This window comes from Daphnia pulex, chromosome 8 (genome assembly GCF_021134715.1).
Source record: "Daphnia pulex isolate KAP4 chromosome 8, ASM2113471v1".
Lineage (NCBI taxonomy): Eukaryota > Metazoa > Arthropoda > Branchiopoda > Diplostraca > Daphniidae > Daphnia > Daphnia pulex.
This window is the reverse complement of record NC_060024.1, coordinates 5,741,931-5,764,751: the sequence shown is the minus strand read 5'-3', so window position 1 is coordinate 5,764,751 and position 22,821 is coordinate 5,741,931. Positions and strand designations below refer to the sequence as shown.

The window sequence follows — 22,821 nt, the reverse complement described above, 5'->3', positions numbered from 1 at the left end:
ACCGCGAAAGCAGCAAGACGAAACTTGGACCAAGTTCGCCGTTTGTCCTATGACGCCAGCATCATCCAGATCGGCATCCAACAACTTGTAGGCGAGAGGATGATGAAAACGGATTCACATTGAATAAGTAACCACATTATTTTCTATTGAAGGAATCCCGACGGACGAGAAGTTGAACTGCCCTTTGAATTGTCGGTGGAAAACTCCAAAAAGCCGTACATCCGGGACTTTTACTCTGCGCATCCTGGAGCAACGTCCGTCATCATCAGCGGAGGACTGCCAAAAACCGTATGTCCGAGATTTCTACTCCACATACCCGAAAGCGACGTCTATCATCATCCAGCCGGGAGAGAGACACAAGGACGCCCTGGCACGGCAGACGGAAGAGGTGAAGAACATGCGGACGCTGAACCTGTCAAGGAAACTTCAGCACGTCATCGAACTCCAATACTGGAGCTTCGCAAGGGAAATATTGGAGGGCATCTTCGACATCGACCCACTAAATCGGCGGATGCCTTCCCCACCACCCAAAAACTGGGATTGGCCGCCATCAGATCCGGAAGAAGAACAAGCGAGCCCGCACGTCGCGAATCCAGATTTCGATTGGAGTACTATCGGCAGACCCTCAACAGCAGCAGCCGGTCAACAAAAATATATTTCTTAACCCCCCCCCCCCTCCCCCCATAGCTTATATCGGCCGAATTTTGCGTCACGTTTTTTTTTATATATGTGTTTGTGCTATCCTCATGAAGCATATGTGTTTACAATGTCGCGTTTTCTGTCCCTCTCTCTTGTCTTCCTTTCCCTTTTCCTTCCCTGCGCCTTTCATCTCCACGCCCTTCCCCCTCACACCTCTCCTACCCCTCTTTGAAAATCCCTAATTTTCCGAGGTAGTTCTCCAGTAGAAAAAATACAAAAATGAAATAAAATCAGGCATTTTTCTTTAATGGCAATCTCTTAAAATTAAACTGAATAATAAAATAAATAACCGAAAAGAAAATAGAGTAAAAAAGTAACAATGGGAAAAAATGGAAATAATAGAATAAGAAATAAATAAAAATAACAGAATGGGATTCTCCAACAGTGGAGGTTCCCCAGCTGGAAAATGGGATATCCCAAAAACATGGAATTCCTCTTCCCTATAAAAAATACAGGCCAGTTGCCGATTTCCGTGCCCCTCCATACACCGTGCCCTCAGGAACTTGTCGCCAACCACCTCAAATGACCTCTTCTTTTTTCTTCCAGCCCCCTTTTATCCCAGTATTAATTAAAACCCAAGTTAAGATTTTTTCTCCACACGACGGATAATAATCTAATTTTCTTTCTCCCAAATATCAAGCAAATTAGAGTGCCCTGGAATGACATAAATTTGAATATACAGATACAGAATAGCACAAAAATCAACGTTTGCTTCCTAATCTTTCCTTTCTTGAGTAAACCAAGTTTAAGTGCTGATTACAAGTCCGTTCTTTTCATTCTTTTATCTTCACTTCCGTGTCAGTGCTTGTGTACGCATCTGTGTTTGCCGTGTCGTGTGCGTACGTGCGTCTGTTGCTGGTACCAAATTTGTGTGTTCCTTCTTGGAGTGGTTGAGTTCGACTTCCTTCTTTCGTGTGCCACGAGCGCTTCCGGTATTATTGGTATGTCCCGTGTCTGATTTATCCTTCCGCTATTTTACTCTTAGTCTAGAAATCACGAACACATTAAGCAGTTGTGGGTAGCCCCGAGTATCATTCATTCGCTCGTAATATATGTGCGGCCCAATCCCCGCGAGATGGGGTCGTCGTTACAAAATTCTGTTAACTTCAACATTTAGAAAATTCAATCAACTTGATTTACGTTTGATAAACTTTTTGAAACCAGTTTGAAGTTTGCTTGAACCTAAAATTTTAATAGCAAAAATTTTAGGGGAAAGCAAGTTCTCCTGGTTTCAGAATATAAGTTTACTAAACACTAAAAAAATCAAATCACTCAACTTCAAATCGATACAATCTAAATATGTCTAAACAGAAGTATCGAGGAAATTATCTGAATCTGACTTTAACGAAAGCTCAACACGAAATGCCCCAAAAGAAAATCTTAGATGTTTTAAGAACTGCAAGAAAGGGGCGTTTCAACTCAGCAGAAACGAAGGAAATGTAGGCCTAGAATTGTCGAGTTGCTATTGGTAGGAGAATTATCGTATAAATGCTTTGTGGGCGGGGAATGGTCCTATGCCTACCCGCTGTGCTGAAAATTTTGGCCCTTAATGGCCAACATATACTCGCGATGTACCCGAATAAAAAAAACAGATGCTGGCAGCATGATGGCGTACATATAAAGAAAAATAATAAAATGCTTTATGCTGTTTGACACGTAGGGGAATAGTCTGAACCGCTCATTCGTAAAAAGCATAAAAACTATTTTTTAAATATGTTTGTGATTATGTTTGCTAATAAAGTCAGATGTTTGACTATTGCACGTTATAGTCTCTGAATTGGAATGAATGATAAAAATCGCTACGTTATAATTCTTGTTGATACGCGAGTCGCGCGTGAGCATTTTCTCCTTATATAGACACGCGGCATGCTGTTATAATTCTCACTTCTAAAGAGTTGCAGCCGCTGTCGTTTTTTAGAGCAGAACATTTTCGTTGCGTAAATGTCGGAAATCGAAAATGGGCTCTTTTTCAAAATACGTAAACAATGAGCGAAAATGAAACTGTTGGTGCACAGGTGCGCGTAGATATCGTCTTTTTTTAAAATGTTCTTTCAATTGACTCGGTATCTGGGCTTTCCTCTTTTATACATATAGATATATGTGAAAGAATGTTTTTTTGTTCCATATGTAGTCTATAGGCCTACTCTTTTCCCATGACACCTCACAAGAGACTGCGTATAATAAACGAGCTTTCCAGCACGTCAATAGAAATAAAAAGGCCAGTGTGTGAATACCAATCCACAGCCTTATTTGTTGTTTTCGGTTGGCGATATTTATACTAGAAGTTAAAAGAGTGTGCGCGAGTGTTTTCTTTCCTGGGGTTTTACCTCTTGGGACAGCAGCAAAAAAAATCTTTTAAAAAACTCTACATGAATTAAATTCCCATGAGTGCAAAACTCCCTGTTGCAGAATATACCCGCCCTTTGAAATTTACCTATAGGCCTACACTCTAAAAACATGTGCAACTTTCTGCCTTTAGTATATCCAGGTCCCAGCAGGGGCAAATGAACTGAGGAAACCAGAATCTTGCATGGGCTGAGCGAGAGGAAAGAAAAATGCAAAGCGTTTTCTGGAGCGAAAAGGAAATAATTTCATTCATCATTTCATGAAACGTTAATTATACGCACCAATATCTCAAACATCAATTTCATCGGCTTGTTAGCTCAGTTGGTTAGAGCGCCGTGCTAATAACGCGGAGGTCATGAGTTCGATCCTCTTACGAGCCAAACATTTTGTGATTATTTTTATAAAGAAAACGTTTGACTATTTTAAATATTTCCCCCTAGATGAACGTTATAGTTTTCGTATATTTACGACATTCAATTATTTGGTTCCTATAGTTAATATATATAATGCCTATAGGCAGTACTATAGGCACTGTAGTACTGTACTATAGGCGTACAGTACTATAGGCAGTACTATAGTACAGTACTATAGTACTGTATTAAATCGTTATTTCCGGTTATTTCAATGGTTAAAATTGTGCAATGGTCTAAATATATGTATAGCTATATTATTCGCAATGCGACCGATTTGAATTTCCTGTTATTCCAAGTGCTGTTCATATGTGACTTGTTAGCTTCCGAATCAGTAAAAACACAAGGTATAAATGCAAAATTTTATTGATCCAACGTATATGCTCGCGTATGCTGCTTCAATTTGAACTGATGCAAATTTCAGATGTTTTGTTTTATTTTATTGGGGACAGAAAATGGTATAAGAAATCTCAAGGATAAAGGCATATTTAATATTTATCTACAATATTTTACACGGTGCTTCGACCATCTGTATAATTAACGGCAATATAGTATAACCCTTTTTGGCATAAATATAACAAATTTTCTGCTGTATGATGATGATGATGCTGTTATCGTCTATCAACGTTGATATAAAATTTTTCACGATTGACGGAGATCGCTGCTTCAATTTCCTCTTTCTTTTTTGAGTTTTTGGGGTGGACAACCGAGTAGGTTGGTTATAATGCCTCAAATATTGTATAAGCTGGCACGATTTAACTATTTTCATCTTGCTTCGGGTATATATAGTGCGCTGGAACAGCATCCAATGGTGTTTCTCTCGGTGTTTCTCTTTGCCATCAGTTGGCTGGCATATCTATAGAGGTTAAATGCATGCCTGCACGAATCACATTGCAAGACAGTAAGACTAAAAAAAAGGGGGGGGGAGCATTAAAATATTTTTACCACATCAATAAGCTATCGTCAATAATTCAAGCGTACATAATTTGATGAAAAATTGCTCACGTACTCACGACTGAGAAAATGACTGGAAATGGACGAACGGTGGGAACCAGCATGCATGCTGCGGAAACTTTGTTCAAGACGGCCCTTTTTTCAAAAAATTCAATGAAATATAGCCCATGGTTTTCTGCCAGCATCTGGTTTTAACTTCAAAATTTGGAAGTTAAAACCAGATGTTAAAACCAGATGCTAGGTCCAGGTTAACCTAAAGTAAAAATAATAAAAAACAATGTAATTTGAGAATCTCGGAAACGGCTGTTGCTGGATGGTCACCGAACTAGTAATTTTAAATAGTAGAATAGGCTTTCTCGGAGGAGGCAGCGCACCAGCAGCAGCATAAGTTTGGCAGCAACGCGACGATCCCTTTTGTCGTAATACAGCAATTACAGCATCGACAAGGGAATAAATAAAACGACAAACGACACCAGTTGTACAATGCAAAATATAATAACTAATCTAATAATTGAGAAAAGAAAACTAATTTGAAAGCACGACTTACCGGGCCAACATGGCCAGCAACCATCTAAGCTTCATAGTCCAACATCAGATCATTATATATTGTCGTCGAACGAATAATTTAAAAGGCTATAATATATAACTAATGTCTTTTTGGCTGTGTATCGCCACCAATTATTCGAGCCGGCTGTCCTTTATTCTTGCTGCTGTTGTTACCGATTTAACAGCCATCGTTGGCAAAAATTGAATTGAATCCATTTTAAAACTCTTTCTGCGTGACTTCACTGCCCGATAACGAATGCATGGACTCCTTTGAAAAAATACGGAATCAACTTTTATAAAGGGTGAGCGCAGTTTAAACTTTGTAGCCTATATTGCTCTCCTTTCCCTATAGATATAACTTCCTGTTTGAAAAGAAGTTGATGAGACAGGCAATGTGAAGTTCAACTCGGGGCTACTCGGGGTTTCAGTTTTCAGAGGGTAAGTGGGAGCTGCTGTAGGCTATATAGGCTAGATGTGACATGGACCCTATTAGGCTACATTTTTAAAACAACCTTGCCGAAAAAAAAAGTTTCCCATATACTACATGGAATGTTTTACTTGGATATTTTATCGCGTAAGAAGTAAGAAAATGAATCCGTGATGTCCGCTTTGGCGCTTTCCCATCGCAGATCATTGTTTTAACAATGACTTGCTCGTAGGCTATACGTTACAAGTGCGCTGTAGGCAATACGTCGCCCCGCGGTCGCTCCCACTCTCCTGGGGCGTGACAAGGAAAAATACTATAGGACATGCGACAAAACCGCATAGATAACAGTTTAATGTTTCGCGTAAAGAGTAAACCACGAGTAAAAAAGAGAAATGATTAATGAGCGTGAATCTGTGTTGCACAAATCAAATTTCAAATTTGACGTTGCAGAGCAGCGGGATAGGACAAAATCTGTCAACGCAGTTGAAAGATTGCTGAAATATCAGCCACGATAATCTCGTCGAAAGTTCCATAACCTGTCGTGTTAATCAATGAAGTATGATTCTTCTAGGTCAATGGGGAAATGACGAGTTGATCAATCAGTCAACATGATTGAAGTCTGCGTCTCCAAACGTTACGACTTTGGCAGACCATACACTACCGATCCCCTTATATAAATAACAGAAATAATAATATTCATACGAAAGCTCTTTTTGTCCCGTCATGCTATATCCCGTCGTGCTATATAAGGAATTATTCACTGTGGTTTTCGTCATATGCAGGCATAATCGATATAGAAGCTCCTCAGAGAAGCAATATCATCATGTTTCGTGATGTTTTCCCAGCAGCATTCGTGCTATGACCTCAATTTGTTTTCGTTTTCACATACACCACGGCTGGTTTACATCATCATGCTATAACTTTCACGATATGCTATAAGCGTGCTTCTTTTGTTTCCTGAAAACAACACCTTTTCGTTGCTTCCCGCGGATATTTCACAATCGCATTAAAATCGACACGCCGGCAGCGCTTGTCTTTGGCTAATTTGATGGGGGCATTTACTGTGTTAATTAAGGTAGCCTATGATTCTTCTAAGTCAATGGGGAAATGACGAGCTGATCCAACAGTTAATATAATTGAAGTCTGCGTCACCAAACGTTACGACTTTGGCAGACCATACAGCACTAGGCCTATACCGATCCCCTTGTAAATAACAGAAAATAAAAATCATCCACAGCTCTTTGTATGACGTGAAAAAAGGCAAGCTTTAAATAAGGTATTATATAGGCCTACTAGTCTTCGTCACAAGCATGTGCTGTCATCAATAGAAGCTCCTCAGAGCATAATATCATCATGCTTCGTGTGTTCCCAGCAGCAGCATTCGTGCTATGACCTCCATTAGTTTTTTTGTTCCCAGTATACACCACGGCATCATGCTATAACTTTCACGATGCTATAGCGTGCTTCTTTTTGTCTACATTTCTCCTGAAAACATACCTTTTTCGTTGCTTCCCAATCCGCATTAAAATCGACACGCCGGAAGCGCTTGTCTTTGGCTAATTTTGATGTGGGCATGGGAGGCATTTACTGTCTTAGCTGTCGGATAGATATCTACTTTCTCTTCTGATTTTTCTGATAGAAATGGCAATTTCACATTTGGAAAATAATAACGTTATCGTGATGTGAAATTCGACTGTAAAGCATATAGGCCTACACTAAGTGGCAAGTGCCCACCGTTTAGGTTATAATTGCAAAAGATTGTCACTGTTTAGAAAATCTGTCAGGCTGGAAGCGAGCTCAGTTCAATAAACTTCATCTATTAAATTATACCTATTGTTAACCAGCAGCTGCTGATGGAGCTGCTGGCTCGAAAGATGAGATGTAGGACTCAGAATAACCCGGTGCGGAGTAAGCTGGGGCATCGAATGAAGGAGCTTTATATCCAGCATCAGCATGGATGGTTGTATTCCCAGTATATATAGTGCTCACCATATCGAAAGTATATAGGCGTCATTCCACTTGACCTGATTTACTCAAATAGGCTACGGATATTTATTACTTGATGCGGGAAATGGAATTGAATAATAGATGACATATGACCTTGATGCGGAAACGGCTATCCTTGGACTGCTCGAACTATTAGTCGCGGTATGTGTTGAGCATTTCCACGCGTGGAAATCCCGATTGTATCCGAATTCGTATTCGTATTATTGGCTGGGGACATTGGCGTACTGGAAGTAGGCTAACCGTCGTACTTCTTCTCGTAAGCAGCAGGTGGCGCATATTCGCCTTCCGCAATAGGCCTAACAACGGAACGGCTACAACGACACTAAAAAACCAAAATCTAAATTTTCATTTGGTTTTCAGAATAAATAATCAGCGAAAAATTCACCTCAATTAAACCTATAAAAAAATTAGTTAAGCTCAAAACAAAAGAAGTCTTCGTGTTGGAGGATGCAAAATTGCGAATAGGCCTATCATCCTCAAAAGCGGGGCCATATTATATATTAGGCTATATCTCCGAGCCTTTCAGCAGACAACCCAGCACATTATTCGGTCATGTATATACAATAATTGTAGTATATTCTTTTGCCGTTTCCCTTTTGCTGTTTTTGTATTTGGTTTTGAGGCCAAAACTGCTTTTACATGTAATAAAGGACCACAACCGTGAGCTTAAGTTATTAATAGAAATGCTCATATTAGGCTATTTAATTTTGGTGGATTGGATTGAACGACGGGACTATATAGGCTACATATCTTGCAATTATATTAGTTATTAGGCTAATAAAAGAAGGACGTACAGTAACAAATTTCTCGGTCTTATTGGCTTCGAAAGGAATATAGAAATTTTCAACACAAGATTGGCCCCTCCAGTTCCCCCACGGAAAGAAAATTCGGACAAAGATCTTGTATTGCTTGCAAGATAAAAAATTAATATAATAAATAACAAATCATGTATAACGCAAAATACTTTCTGCTGTTGGCATAAAATAATTGAACGTTGTAAATACAATATTTGAATTTGAGGCAACAGCGATACATCATCGCTACCGTTCAAGAATTATTCAGTGGAACCTGCTGGGGCGAATGCTGCGATGTAAGAATTACGCTTCCGCTAAGAGATGGCGGGAGCATGGTATGATCGAGCCTATACTGCTACTCAACAAACGAGACGAAACACAGGAATATTGACGGACCTCGCTAATGAAAGTTGTTCCAATCAGCCGGATGGTGATCCAACTTCGGACTCCAGCTTATAGCAGGTAGGCCTAATTAATAAGTTATAGGCTACTGGACTCATCTAATATAATATATATGCAGTATTATTCCGACTCTGATGACATACAAAGGAAGCATGAACTGTGATTATATACTTAGCGCTAATCTATGCAAGGGTCAACGACTTAAATCTAAACAAAATAATTGTATATTATTTAAAGAAATTTTGTTTGTGTTTGTTGTGTTGGCCTATTGGCTGTAGCCTATAGCCTAGGCTACAGCCAATTTGTCACTTCCGCGCAAGTATAATAATGGAATGATTCATTTGATTGCTTGCTATTTTATTTAATGCCATGATTGCTTCATGGGTCATTAGGGCCTATTACGTCATCATTAGTGGAGAACCCTGTGAATCGGACAACCTGTAACGCGCGGGGTGCACCGGTGGCGTTGATCAAATCAACAAAAAAGCGATTTAATAGTTATAACGTTGAATACGATTCCCAGTTTCCCACCATCGATAATCAGGATTTTTATTGAAATGACGCATTAAATTATTCGCGTACGTGCATTTAATTCGTATTGTAATAAAAATTGTTAACAAGGGCAATAGCCTATACAGATCGAAGCCTGCCGATTATTATAGGCCTAATACCCATCATATGCTGCCAATTTAATGGGTTATCGTTTTGAATTAATAAATAACGGAACTTTTCTATTTATCTTCCGTGACGAGAGGGCAGAGCCATTCTGCGCCGCGGTCAGCATAAATAACACGGGGTTAGAAACAATTTACAATCCTCGTTTTGTTTAAGATAGCTGCCAAATTTTTATGTTATTTTTCTACAAAAAAAAAAATAAAATGTAAATGAATTTAATTATTTATGTATCTTCTTTTTCGGTTATAAGAAACTCGGTGAATCTGTCGCTACGACCTTAATTTGCCCAGATGCCGATCCTCGGTGCGTGAAGTAATGGGATAATTTTATTTAATGGCGCTAATTAAATGTGCTGATGCTTTTGCAGTCTTAAAAATAATAGACCCAAAGCTAAAAATAAGCACAATTATTATGCAAGCGTCAATGTAGGAAGCTAATAAATTGTGTATGAAATGTGTGATTAAAAGTATACATGCGTTATTATTCTTCGAGGGGCCAAAGCATGCAGTGGCAATATATGGCGAATAGGCCTATTGTTAATATTATAACCAAATCAATTCACCCAGCAATAGGCTACATATTAATTTTTATAATTAATCTATTAATTTTGACTGCCAATATTTTGATATGGAATGTTGCTGACGATCAGATAACAAAGGAGTCGCTTACCTCAACTATTTGGCAACAAATTAACATCACAATGCACGAAAAAAAATCGCTGGCTGATGGCCGGAAAAAAAAACAGCCAAAACACACGCTTGAATTAATATTTCTTCAATTGAGAGAGACGATAGAGCACAATATCCTGCATGACTATGTCTACTGGATTCAAAGTGCGAAACCAAACTATGTAGGCCGGAGAATCCCAAGGTTTAGTAAGAAAGAGTATTAATATACCAGCTTATACAAAAAAGTAGAGGCTAAAAAAATTCGAGATTTTCCTGAGAAAGCCTATTAGGGAAGGCCTACTCAGAAGTCGACCTTGTGATGGATATTGAATGCAATACAGTAATAATAGCTACAAAGCTGCTACAAAATATGGCACGGATAAAGGTGACTTTTTTCTAAGAAAACTATTTTTCCCAAAGGAGAACCAATGATTTCCTGGAACAAAATCGTTTTCTTTTTTGTAGATACAAAATAGACACACCATATTAGTCAGCATATACCAACTGTTGGGCTATTATATAGGGCTCTTTCGGATCTGTTTTCTTTTACCGTTTTATCTGGCAACGCCAGCATGGCAGTGCACCTTGGTAGCGCGAGAACGGGGAGGAGAGGGAGAATGGGACGAATGGGGGAGAAGAGTAAACGTGGGTTCCCTCTTTTTTCGTACGCCCTCCTCCCTCCCATTCGTCCCATTCTCCCCCTTCTCCCCGTTCTCGCGCTACCAAGGTGCACTGCCATGCTGGCGTTGCCAGATAAAACGGCAAAAGAATACAGATCCGAAAGAGCCCTATAAAAGGTGCTCTCTTGGTTATTTTGCCTTTAGTCGCTTGGTGCACACTGCAACGCAAACAGTTCCACATACAATTTGCACCGAGAAATTCTTTGTTTAATTATTCGACTTTAGGCTATCAACAATTAATCTTGCTGCAACGTTTTTACAAAACAATTTCAATACAAGATTTAATCAGTTCGTCTTAAATTTGACGGACTAATTAAATTTTGTTTTGTGCTGAGATTGTTCTGTCAAACGTTTGACTGGTTGGCAGATAATGTTTCATTCGAAATCTGCGATGATTGCTATTAGCAATCTTCTTCATTATCATTCAAATAGAATAGCTTGGGAGGGAAAAAATAAGTATTTTTATTCAACACGATTTTTTCGCGCGTCTCACGGAACATTAAAGGAATCGTAGAAATAGACATGAATTAATAAACAGAAAACTTTTTTGCTTTTCACTCTTAAAAAGCTTTCCGGGTAGCGGCGGGTAATCTGTTGGAGTTTGCGGAAACTCTACGTTTTTTCAGCTGATGATTGTGTGATCGTGTGGTCTACAATGTCTGTCACGCCAAATGGCTGTGTATAATTCAATATCATATAGCGTCGTCTATATCTTGTCTTGTCGTCTTGGATTTAAGATTTATTGCGAATTTTTTTTCGATAGGCTAGAACACAAAAGAGAACGTTCAATTACCCTGCATCTCCACCAACTGTCACGGTCGGTTTGTGACGAATGACGACGAGTTGCCTCTGAGGGGCAAGTTGGCTCGCGGGGCTAGTTAGCTCCGCGGGGCATTACATAGCCGCGTTCTTTGAAGGCGACTCCCGGAGTCGGCTTAACGTAGCAGAAACCAAAGAAAAACAAAACAATCTAATCCTTAAGCAACACCAAGAAGAGAAGAAAGAGAAAAAAAAATACGTTGCGAAACAGGAGAATGCTGTAGTTGTGCAGAGAGGGGAGAGAAAAAAATAGGGAAACGTTTGTAGAGGAAGAGAAATGGAAGAAGTGTATGGGGAATATCGGCTAAAAATGTTGGGAGATAGAAAAGGAAAGTGACAAACGTGGCGCATTATAACTATTTCGGGGAAAATAAAAACAACTCGGAGATGGGGTAGAAGAGACATAAAAAGAAACGGACATGGAGGAATTAAGAAAGTACTGACTGCATCTACGGATGGCAACTAATAGTGTATTGCCCACTACCCTCCCCTTTTGTAGTTACTCACGGGCCTCCGTGCATTGGGTTTCACATGGCCGTTTAGACCGCACTTTGGGCATGTCGGGCCGGCTATTGATCGTGCGGGCGGGTGGTACGAGTGGACTACTAGTGTTCGTGGCCAAGAGATGCACATTTCCGGAAATTTTAGTTGGAAGTCGACGCTCCGCATATAGTCTAGGCCTAAAATTATAGGGGTAGTGATTTTTGAAATCAATACACAAAAATTGGTGGGAAGAGGCATGTGAATCTTTCCAGTGATGAAAAAATTAGACCTGGTCACGCAGTCGTAGTACCGGTCCGGGCCGTCGTGCGGTACGACTGCCTTTTCCGATTTTGATGCGTATGCCGGTGACGCAAGGGAGACATCGAGACCGGTGGCCCACACCGGTTTTGGGTAGAGTTCTTTTTCGTCGCCTGGCACTGGGAAGAGGGGATTCGTGTGTTCATCCCCGTCTATTATAATGGTACCTTGAAGTGCGATGATCGAATCCATCCTAATGATGATGGATGCTCCTATCTCCTCATCCCGTACGACGTATGCCACGGTCGTTGTCGTCTGGTCTTTAGTATGTAGAGTAAGGCTCGTTTCCCACAAAATCGGAAATACGCGGGCCGTTGTTGGGTCGATAAATTATATATCCGGGCCAGATACCGGGCTCAATGCACATTTCAACGCTTCCGCCACGGATTGGCGGACAAGTCGGAGGCGAAGAAAGATTTTTAAAAAACTTTCAATTTTTATTTTTTCTTTCAACAAACGCCATCTGACGACAAGTCAGAGGCAAAGAAAGTTTTGTTATAAACTTTGATTTTTTTTCAAAAAAGCGGCTCTGACGACAAAGCGATGGCAAAGAAAGCTTTTTTATTAGCTTTCAATTTTAATTTTTTCAAATACGCCTAACACTTTAATGGACTATCGTTCCAAAACTAAGAAAATAAAAACAAGCTTATTTTTACAAATTAGCGATCCTCTTCGATACTGGGAAGGACAGGCAAACTGAACTGAACTCAGAACTTAAACTAAAATATTGCCGGTTCACTCACATCCCCACTCAGAGCGTGAGTGGAGTGACCAGAGTCCAATCCCCTCAAGGTCTGCACCAAAAGGTTTCTGGGTTAACTTCCGCAGAAGCCCGCGACACAAGAACGGACCAGAAGCACTGGCCTTGCCACTCGTTCACGAAGGTGTAACGCCCTGTTGGCGGTTACAGAGAATAATTTGTAAACAAGTGTAAAGATGAAGAGCCGATGTATTAGAGGTCTGGTCGATAGGACGGGGGTACAGAGAGAGAGATACATAGTGACAAATACAGATTATATAGGGAGTTGATTGAGGGCAAAAGTGATCCCGCTAGATCGTCTTCGTGGTTGAGCTGGACCAGCGTCTTGGTTGAGCTGGACCAGCGGGCCGGTTGAGCTGGGCCGGTATTTCGATCTGACCGCCGAGTCAGCGTGCAGCGTCGGCGTTTCCGGTGGATGGCATTCCGGTGTGAGTCACGGGGTATGACGTGTGCTGCCAGTGTTGACGTCCCGGCTGTGACGTAGGCGGGGGTGGTGGCCATCGCTAGAGGGGCGGGGCTAGTAGACACCGCGGGGCAAGTCGGCTCTGCGGGGTGGGTTGCCTCTGAGGGGCAAGTTGGATCGCGGGACTAGTTGGCTCCACGGGGCATTACATAGCCGCCTTCTTTGAAGGCGACTCCCGGAGTCGGCTTAATTTATAGGAATATTAAATGTAATACTAAGCCATACTAAAAGCCGTCTAAACATTTGAAGAAGCAACACAAAGGAGAAAACAAAACATCGGAAAACGTTTGAAGAGAAAGGGGACGAGGAAGAAGAGGGAAAAAAAATAGGAAAACGAGTAAAGGGAAAATGATGAGAAGAAATGTATGGGGAATATCGGGTAGGGCTGTTTGGGAATAGCAAGTAAATTGACAAACGTGGCGCATTATACAGTTTCGGGGAAAATTGAAACCACCTGAAGATGGTGTAGGGGGAGCATAGAAGAAACGAACTTGGGGGAATTAAGAAAGTAAAAGAAAGAGTGAAATCTAGGGATGGCAACTATAAAAGAGGTGGTGCCTGATGGCGACGATGTCTTCCCTCCCCTTCTTTTTTTTTTAAATTCACGGACCCCCGTGCATTGGGATTGCACATGTCCGTTCAGGCCGCACTTTGGACATGTCGGGCCGGCTATTGATCGTGCAGGCGGACGGTATAGGTGAACTACCATAGTTTGTGGCCATGATATGGTCCACTCATCGAATGTTAATTTGAAGTCCACTGTCTTCAAATAATTTACCCCCAGCATCATGCTGGTTTTAATGTTGGTGACGAATGCTTGGCATGCGTTGTTTCCGGACGGTATGGTCACCATTCCATATACCGGGAATGTTGTGTTGGTAATGTGGTCCCGATAATACTGGGTCTCTACCTGTGATATCGCCACTTCATTCTCGGATGCCCAGGCGTTGGGAGACGAGTGAAATGGGCAGGCCGGTTGCTAACACCGGTCTTGGGGGCGGTAACCTTTTTCCGTTTGGAGTGTCAAAGAGTGGATTCATCTGTTCGTCGCCCCCCAAGAAAAGTGTACCGTGCAGTACAATTATGGTATCCATCCCCAGGACCATGGACGCACCTATCTCTGCGTCATTAACGACGTATACAGTGGCGCTTACAGTTGTTCCCCCTATGGTGAGGAGCAGGCTAGTTTCTCCAATGATTTGAAATACCCGATTTGTTATGGGATCGGTAAACGAAGTGTCCGGTCCCGCCACTGGGCGTACTACAAATTTTAATAGTGTCGCTGTTGAGGCGTTGATGAAGGTCAACGCCAGGTTAGTGACCACCTGTGCACGTACCGTGGCTTTGGTGTTTTCGACGAATACAATCACGGCTGTTTTGGGATCCATTTCTGGAATTAGGAATTAGTTTAGATCGTGATGCCTTCAAGGAGAGGAGGTGAACACTGTAGTCACTGTAAGTAACGTGTGAAAAATATAAAAGAGGGCATCATCATTGTCATGCCGTGTTTACTTTGCTATTTTTATTGCTTTTAGCTGTTTCGACAAACACCGATTCGCCTCTAACATTTTTTTTTTAGGCGGGAAATAGAGAGAGAGCTTGTTTACTGTAAGCATTTTTGTTACTTCCCTTTGTATACCTCTTTAGTTCGTCCAGGACGAACATCGATTCGCCGATTAATAAAAGTGCGGGTGTGTGCTCTATCCAACGGATTTCTTTTTCTTTTTTTTTTATGCTGGGGCAGGTCAATTCCCCATTGTTTCCTGTCAGTAGCATTTCCTTATCTTTTTTCTTTTCCGTGTTGCACTCTGTCATTCAACGGTTTTTTTACATTATCCGTCGCCCAGTGTGCACTGGATCGCTTTTACCACTTTATCGAGGCGGCAATTTCACGAGCGTATTTCCCACATTCCAATTAACTTTTCCCAAAAAAATAATCTGGGATCAAAGGGAAGTAGAGAGAAAGAGAAAAAAAATTGATATAGGCGTAGGCCTATGTTGTAAAAAAAAAATAAGATATGTGGTTGAGGATAGAGAGAGAAAAAAAAACGTCGGAGTAGGAGAGAGGGACAGGGAAAAACGACAATAGAAAAATGAAGGTATGAACAGCGGTAAGTAAAAAAAATAAGTTCCAAGGAAGAGAGAGAAAAAAAATGAGAGAGAGAAGGGGAAACAATTTTTTTTTAAAAGAAGAGATGGAAAGGGAACAATATATATATATATATCTTGAACGAGGGAGAGAGAGGGAGGAGAAAAAATTTGTCAACTACATGGTGAGGACTGGCATATTTGAGTCCGAATCAGTTGATTCGTCGGAATTCGAGGGGGTCGTCATTCTCGTAATCCAATTCAACTGTTTCTGATGGTATGTTAAAATATATCGTTCTAGTTTGGACGGGAATTTGTTGGGCTCTCTCAAATGCTATTTCTAAATTCCGGATACACTCTTTAGTTTCCAGATCAGCAAATAAATCGCAGTATTGCGAAGCGTTTAACCCTGCTAAATCTATTATCGAAAGCAGATCCGTCCCTGCGGCAAATTGCCATTCTAATTGGACCACTGCGGCCTGTCGATTTCCCGACATGATTGCTATAATTAAAGGCCTCCTTCCTCGGCAATCCTGTGCTGTGACAGTCGCTCCCCTTTTACAAATTTCAAAAATAACGCTAGAATTTTTAGCCGCAGATGCCAAATTCAGCGCGGTCTCGCCGGCTACATTGCACATCGTCACTTCTGAGCAATGCTCCAAAATATGTTTAAGTATTACTATTGACGGGCCGGCACACGCAAGAAGCAACAAGGTGTTGCCAGCCTTGTCTACGATGTGCGGATCCGCGTTATGGCGCCATAATATTTCCGTAGCCATTTCGTTACCAATGGCGATCGCGGCAGCCAGTGGGCTGCGGCCATCGTCATTCACAAAATTTATATGCGGTTTTCGGGCCAATAGCTTTATCGTTGCGAGATTTTTAGATCTCACCGCGATATGTAAAGGCGTATTTCCGTATTTTTCTTTTCCCTCAGGTCTATACCCGAGTTGCAGGAAATACTGCATACGACTGCTGTCATATCTGACGGCAGCCATGAATGGGGTGTTCCCATCCTGGTCCAAAATAGTCATATCAATTCTTAGAATATTACGACATAATTGTCTCGCTAAATTTGGGCTATTGCTAATTGACAGGAGATGCATAGCGGTTCTTCCAACGGCGTTTGGTATATTGAAGTTCGCGTACGCGTGTGCGAGCGAGTCAATTGCCCTATCCGAAGAGTTAAGAAACGCGTAATGCATCGCCGTGTTACCGTTTGCATCCTGAGCGTCGACATCGGCGCCTAAAGCAGTTAAAGATGTGATGGTGCGGATTGCGCTGTTCTGCGCCGCGACAATCAGCGGCGTCTCCATTCGATTGTTCCGGCAATTTACCCGGGTCCCGGCGAAACGTTCGCCAATTCTCTATAGCAATTGTTTTTAGCGACACGGTGGAGCACACTATCGCCATTTAACGGCTCACATTTAATACGAACGTCGTTGATTTTTCTTGAGTCACCCATGGCACAATTTTTGGTTGCACACTACACACGATGAAGTCTATGAGCACACTGACAAAGTCTGTCGAGAACTATCGAGCAGCTTTTCGTTAATTGTTTAATAGTCTGTTGAATAGGCAGAAATGCGATAGGCATTTCGAAATGTGTTTTGTTGAAGTGGAGTAGTATATTGCTGTGTTTCCCATTTTTCTTTTTCTTGGGTGACTACTCCGTCAGCATATTATTTTGTCTTCGTCTGTGTTCTTGCACCCCAACAGCGAAATGGGTCAAGATTTCATGTAGTCCTCCTATTCTTGATTTATACTTCCATAGGAGAAATATCACACAGATGGCGAGAATGACAACCGAAATGTGATGGTTCACCTGGTAAGGGTGATTCACCAGCATGAAGAATAAATGAAGTAAAAATGAAGAATAAATCAATCGAGAAATTATTTATTTACCGTTGTGATACGTTCATCTTAGACAATCAGGGGGGTACAGTAATGGCGTCTACCAAAGGTCTGGTCAAGTAAGGCGTCGGGGGAAGTTCTCGTTAAACAACGCGTCACGGAAAGGTCTGGTCAAACGCGTCACTCGGTCTCTCCAATATTCACTACAGCTTCCACTTCAATCGCTCAAACTCTACTGCCTCGCGTCCCCACTTTACTCTTCTATTTAATGCCTTTCTCATCTGTCAGTTGTGGGGGGACGCCGTGGTATTTTAGTCAACCTCGCTTGGAGGTCAAGCTTGGGTTTTTCCAAATAGGGTGACTTTTCCGGCCTAAAACCGTTAGGTTGACCTCGAAGAATCGAGGACAACGGAGGTCGTCGACTTTTGTCGGTTAATGACCTTGTTTGCTGCTACGGCTCTAGCCGATTCTTTACAAAAATTACCGTAATTAATGATGCTTTAATTTTTTCTGCTCAACTGCTGAAGCTCCAGAAACGCGAATCCTCTTTTTCGTTAACTAAATTCGCTGACAAGCTTCTTGTATTGGATTCGTGGATTTTATTTACGATTTCGTTGACAGCATTAAACTTTGATGTAAGTTTAAGCGTCGAGAGATGAGCTGTTGGCTTTATTGCACTCCATAAATACTGCCTTTCCATATATACAGCTTTCCAAATAAATTAATGCAATTATTAGCCCGAAAGCATTCTTCAAAAGCGTGTAAAGAAAAACCGTCTTTGTCTGTTGTATACTTTTTAAATTTATGCTCCGGTCCACACCTTGTTTCTTCCATTCCGACTGATATATTCTCGAGCTTACACTGTTGCACTAACCACAAATCATGAAGGAATAGTTTTATAAAAAAAAAGGGTTCACAGAAACTCTTCCAGGAAAGTGAAACACCACTTCAATGGGTTAGAAGTTGCTATATTGATTGTTTCACTAATACAAAACGTTTCTTTCTTACAAGATGTGTTAATTGATGTGTAATACACCATTTCAAGTCCATGATATACATTTCAAAAAATATAAATGAAATGAGAGGGTCAATTTGCTTTCGTGACAGTAGACAATCTGTTTTTTATTGACAAGAATTAATATCATGGGAGTTGACGAATTATAGAACGCTTAACGCCAAGTATTGGAACCATAATAGACTCTACCAAACAATAATTGTATCATTATTTTAGATAAGATTATTTCGAACTGATTAAATTCCATTTTGACCTTTATATCAGAGAGTAGAAGTCACCAGCACGATTTCCGGACTCTTGACAAGAAATCTTTACAGTAAAGTTATTATTGATAATAGAAATATCCAGATGCTTCACGTGTATTCTTTAAAAAATACTAAAGGTTTTTACCCAACACCTCAGAAATACAGAAACATTTAAATACAAATCTTATAAACCCAAAATTAAATTTCAGATAAAGACCATGTACTGTGGTTTAACCTACTACTGGGCCGGGGTTATTGATCAGAGCGTTTTCAATCCAGTCGAGATAAGTGGTGACCCGGGTGTAAATCCCTGAATAAGCAGTAGCTCCACTGCACATAGTGCCCCACATGGTGATGCCAACTTGAACGCCATCGATGATAATAGGGCTGCCAGTGTCATCCTAATAATTCATTTCATTATCATCGATTCTCTTAAATCGCAATCAAGTAAATAAATATTTGAAAATACAACATACGAGACATGCAACAGGAGAAGTTGCACACAGCATGTTGGTGCCGAAGAAAGTGTTGTTCCCATAGTAGCTGGTGCAGATCTGATTGTCTTGAATAGTGGCATTGACTTTTTTCAGTAGCAGCGGTGAAGTCTTCCCTCCTTTGAAAAATGAAATAAAAAATAGATATTTGCTATTTTTCAAATATGGTGTCTTTTATGAAACTACCAGGAGTAATTCTTCCCCATCCAGCAATGACGGCCGACAAATTGGCGTAACTGTTGAACCCTAATGAAACTTTCCCCACGGGCTTTTGAGACAACATCAGTTTTGTTGTTGCCTTTGCTGTTGTTGGTGTTGGCTTCGTCGTCGTAAACTTCGTTGTAGTCTTTATTGTTGTTGGAACATTTTTAGTTGTAGTGACAGCCTTGATTGTTGTCAGAGCTTTTGTTGAAGTTTTTATTGTTGATGGAATTTTTTTTGTTGGAGTTTTAGTTGTTGGAATTTTTTTTGTTGTTTGAATTTTAGTTGTTGTTGGAGTTTTAGTTGTTAAAGTTTGTGTTGTGGTTTGAGTTTTTGTTGTTGTTGATGTTACCAATACTGGAAGAGAAGCGAACGTAAGATTTGTAACAGGCGAACTCAACACTACCAAAGCCAAATTATTGTCCTATCAGTAGAAATTGTTCAATTTATTAAATGGTCCCATTAGTTCCAAAAATGCTAGTTATTTTCAGAAATAACAATAAATGTTTTCAGGTTAGGTTCAATAGAAAAGAACATGATACCAATGTCGTTGCGTTGAATAGTTCATGAATGACTATTTTGCTCACTGGAAGAAGAAATGCATTAGCTCCACCGAAGGTTGATAGCGAGTTAAAAGTTACGCGTAACATGCTCATAAAATTGGCTGACCTAGATCATAAAAAAATATATAAAGATGCAATTCAATGTTCAACCATTTAATTGATCTGGACCCAGTTAATAAGCTTTGGGCTGATGTCAAGATATGAGAAGATCCAATCAGGGTTCCACCACTAACAAACATGCCATTTGTCAAGCTTAAAAATACCTGAAATAAAAAAATGAAATATTTTTAACTCGGAAGACATTGCTTCTTGTATTTATTTTTACCACGTATGGAAAGTCACCAGAGGCAGCTAAGACTCCACCGCTAACTGCTGCCCTAACTTGTTCCTCATTTTCTGCCAATACAAAATGTGAAAGTGAAAACTCAAAAGAACAGACACAAATAATATAAAGAAACTTGTTTTTACTAATAATACTTTTGATGGCACGGTTTGAATTTGAATAAACAAACCCAACCAGGAAAAAGAAAATTATTCCCTAATTAAAAAAAACAATAAAAAAAAATGATTAAATCCAGTCAACAGACTCAAACATCTTCAACGCTGATATAGATAGATAAATGAGGGGGTTCAACTTTATTCAATATTTATGAAATCAAGAAATCGAGAAAATCAACTTATAGGGGAGAGTGGGGCGATTTGGTGTTCGGGTCGATTAGCTCAATTGATTTCTTGATGGGTTAGAATTGCAATAAAATATTGAAAAAATCAGGAGATTAGATGTTAGTAATGCGCATCTTAAAACCAAATTTCATGGTATTACGAAGAACAGTTGAGGAATGAAAAATAAATAAATGTTTCGTCTTAAAATTGGGTCGTCCTACCTTGCCTTTCAAATCAAATATCGGCTTTCCCGATTACTTAAAAATTATAAAAAAATATGGAAAATATTCTAGGTTATCACCTCTTTAAGCCTGTTTAGTTTGTTTTATATTTACAATAGTTTAAATAAGAGATATTCAATAATACTAAGGCCTCTTTGTTGGGGGCGCATCCGCCACACAGCGTCGGGGCTTTTTGGCTTACATAAAATTGCATATGATAGCAGTAAAATTATTTGTGTTCGGCATTTTTCGTGTTTTTAGTCAACTACCATACTTATTTAACCTTTTTATTGATATTTCGCTTGTGGGTTGCTTTATTGTTTTTTTTTTTTTAATTTTGAGTTTCTACTGTCAGTCAACGGTTTTTCCGTAAGAAATACCGGGACCGAGAGACCCCGGTGGTGTGAGCAAGTATCTGGGGCGGATTTGCTCTCCTTTTTTGAATCGGCAATAACCTAGCCTTAATTTATTTAGATCGGATTGAAAAAATCACCATTTAAAGCAGTAATTATTCTATTTTTTAAAGTTTTGGTGGATCTAAATAAGTTGGAAAATAAGGGAATGAGAGCTAAGAGAAAAAAAAGTGAGCCAGTGGCCCCACTCTCGTCTAATAAGTTCTTATTAATAAACAAATGAATATACCCGTATGAAGAGGAGCATTGCAGATGGAGTTTTAAAAAGGACGACTGTACGAGAGAGCGACAGCTGTTTCAATAAAAAAGATTCTATTATTCAAATAAACTTACTATTGCGCAGAATGTACACGCACGACGCACCTGAAACTTTGTGGCAGAGAATGACTTGCACTTTAAATGACACTGGCGTCTGTTTTCGAAATCGGATTTGGTGCCTTGTGCGTCATTCGAGAATTATTGCCGCTTCGATGGAGGTTTATGTTACTGCAACTACCGTTCGGGGAAGTAACATATAATTTCAATCGCCCCGTGGAGGAAGAATCTGCCCGACATCATACTCCGTTTTTGTGAACAGAAATGAAATCCGATTCAAAATCGTTAAAAATCGTTCCATTGACAGATTTTCAAAACTTAGGGGAAAGGGTAAGGAAAACGACCAAAGATCTCGGCGCCCAAATTTTCTTTGGCTTTAGTTAAAAATTTTCAATCAAAAATGGATATTAATTGTATTACAAATGGCTGCCGTGTCTACTGCCACCATCAGTGCGATCATTCGCCTAGGAAACGCATGGGAATTTACTTTAAACTTATTCAAATGACTCCAAAATCGTCCAAAATAAGACTAACTCAAAACTCCCCTCTATATCTCTCTTAATAAACAGCGAGTCAATCTCGCATAAATGGGGAAAAAGGGTTAACTTTTGCTGCATATAGCATTAGCGATAACTAAAACTATAGCCTATTACCATTATGTATATATACTACGTTTAGTTCTCCTGTATATCAAGTATACTTATTATTCGATGAGACCACGAAATATACGAAATATAAGTAAAGAGGAATCTCAAATGAGTTGAAATAAATCTTAGTGTAGTGGTTAAAGTGTTGAGCTGGTGTGCTGAAGGTCTAACCGTCTAAGGTTCAAGTCCTTACTCATCCGTTGTAACAATTAAATCTCTTGAGAGGAGAGAGGAGTGGGGGTCAACAATCACTTCAAAGCACTACGGAGGGAGAGGTAAACACATGATTTGATAAGTAGTAAATCGAAAAAATCCTGGATTTCCAGTTGTTGAAAACGAAACCTTATCTCCCTTAAAGTCCATTTGCTCATTAGATTCTCATAATGCTAGTCCATAGGAAAACGTTGATAAGTATTAATTCTGAATTCAGTTTAAAAGACGATTCTCTGCTGTCAACTAGAAATTTTTTCGTCTGTTTATTTTTTCCCTGTATTGTATCATGTAAAATAGTTGCATAAATAAGGGACTTGTGTCAAATAAGTATATGCCTACTCAATTTTTCACGCTGATTCCCGTGGTATTTTTTATTTATTTTCCAAAATTCACCTGAGTATGTGAAATTCTAATTTAAAGTTGGAATAAGCTCCACCC

The 22,821-nt window shown here is 40.0% G+C and overlaps 2 protein-coding genes, 1 long non-coding RNA gene and 1 other non-coding gene across 4 annotated transcripts; 1 reads left to right on the top strand and 3 right to left on the bottom strand.

Annotated features, from left to right (window-relative positions):
• Positions 1-3,351: 3,351 nt before the first annotated feature.
• Trnai-aau lies at positions 3,352-3,425 on the top strand. The gene has a single exon. It is a non-coding gene; the product is annotated as a tRNA-Ile (tRNA).
• A 378-nt stretch (positions 3,426-3,803) lies between these two features.
• On the bottom strand, positions 3,804-6,793 carry LOC124199422. Its single transcript, XR_006876834.1, has 4 exons — positions 4,957-6,793; positions 4,736-4,820; positions 4,465-4,662; positions 3,804-4,362 (listed from the first exon to the last, which is right to left on the bottom strand). It is a non-coding gene; the product is annotated as an uncharacterized LOC124199422 (long non-coding RNA).
• Positions 6,794-15,751: 8,958 nt separating this feature from the next.
• LOC124200572 (serine/threonine-protein phosphatase 6 regulatory ankyrin repeat subunit B-like) lies at positions 15,752-16,855 on the bottom strand. Its single transcript, XM_046596839.1, has one exon. The coding sequence runs from the start codon at positions 16,853-16,855 to the stop codon at positions 15,752-15,754; it is 1,104 nt and encodes a 367-aa protein (XP_046452795.1).
• A 1,896-nt stretch (positions 16,856-18,751) lies between these two features.
• Positions 18,752-21,630, bottom strand: LOC124199421 (anionic trypsin-2-like). Its single transcript, XM_046595232.1, has 9 exons — positions 21,572-21,630; positions 21,438-21,500; positions 20,380-20,449; positions 20,237-20,307; positions 20,080-20,174; positions 19,891-20,017; positions 19,334-19,772; positions 19,130-19,266; positions 18,752-19,054 (listed from the first exon to the last, which is right to left on the bottom strand). The coding sequence occupies exons 2-9, from the start codon at positions 21,453-21,455 to the stop codon at positions 18,884-18,886; spliced, it is 1,128 nt and encodes a 375-aa protein (XP_046451188.1). The 5' UTR covers positions 21,456-21,500; positions 21,572-21,630; the 3' UTR covers positions 18,752-18,883.
• Between the last annotated feature and the right edge of the window lie 1,191 nt (positions 21,631-22,821).

What these genes read in the sequence shown, in the direction of transcription:
- LOC124200572 (XM_046596839.1), bottom strand. Translation starts at nt 16,855, where the DNA reads ATGGAGACGCCGCTGATTGTCGCGGCGCAGAACAGCGCAATCCGCACC.
- LOC124199421 (XM_046595232.1), bottom strand. An exon ending in GCCCAAAGCTTATTAACTGG is followed by an intron (nt 20,018 to 20,079) that starts GTCCAGATCAAT and finishes TTTATGATCTAG; the next exon opens with GTCAGCCAATTTTATGAGCA. An exon ending in CTTCTCCTGTTGCATGTCTC is followed by an intron (nt 19,055 to 19,129) that starts GTATGTTGTATT and finishes ATGAATTATTAG; the next exon opens with GATGACACTGGCAGCCCTAT.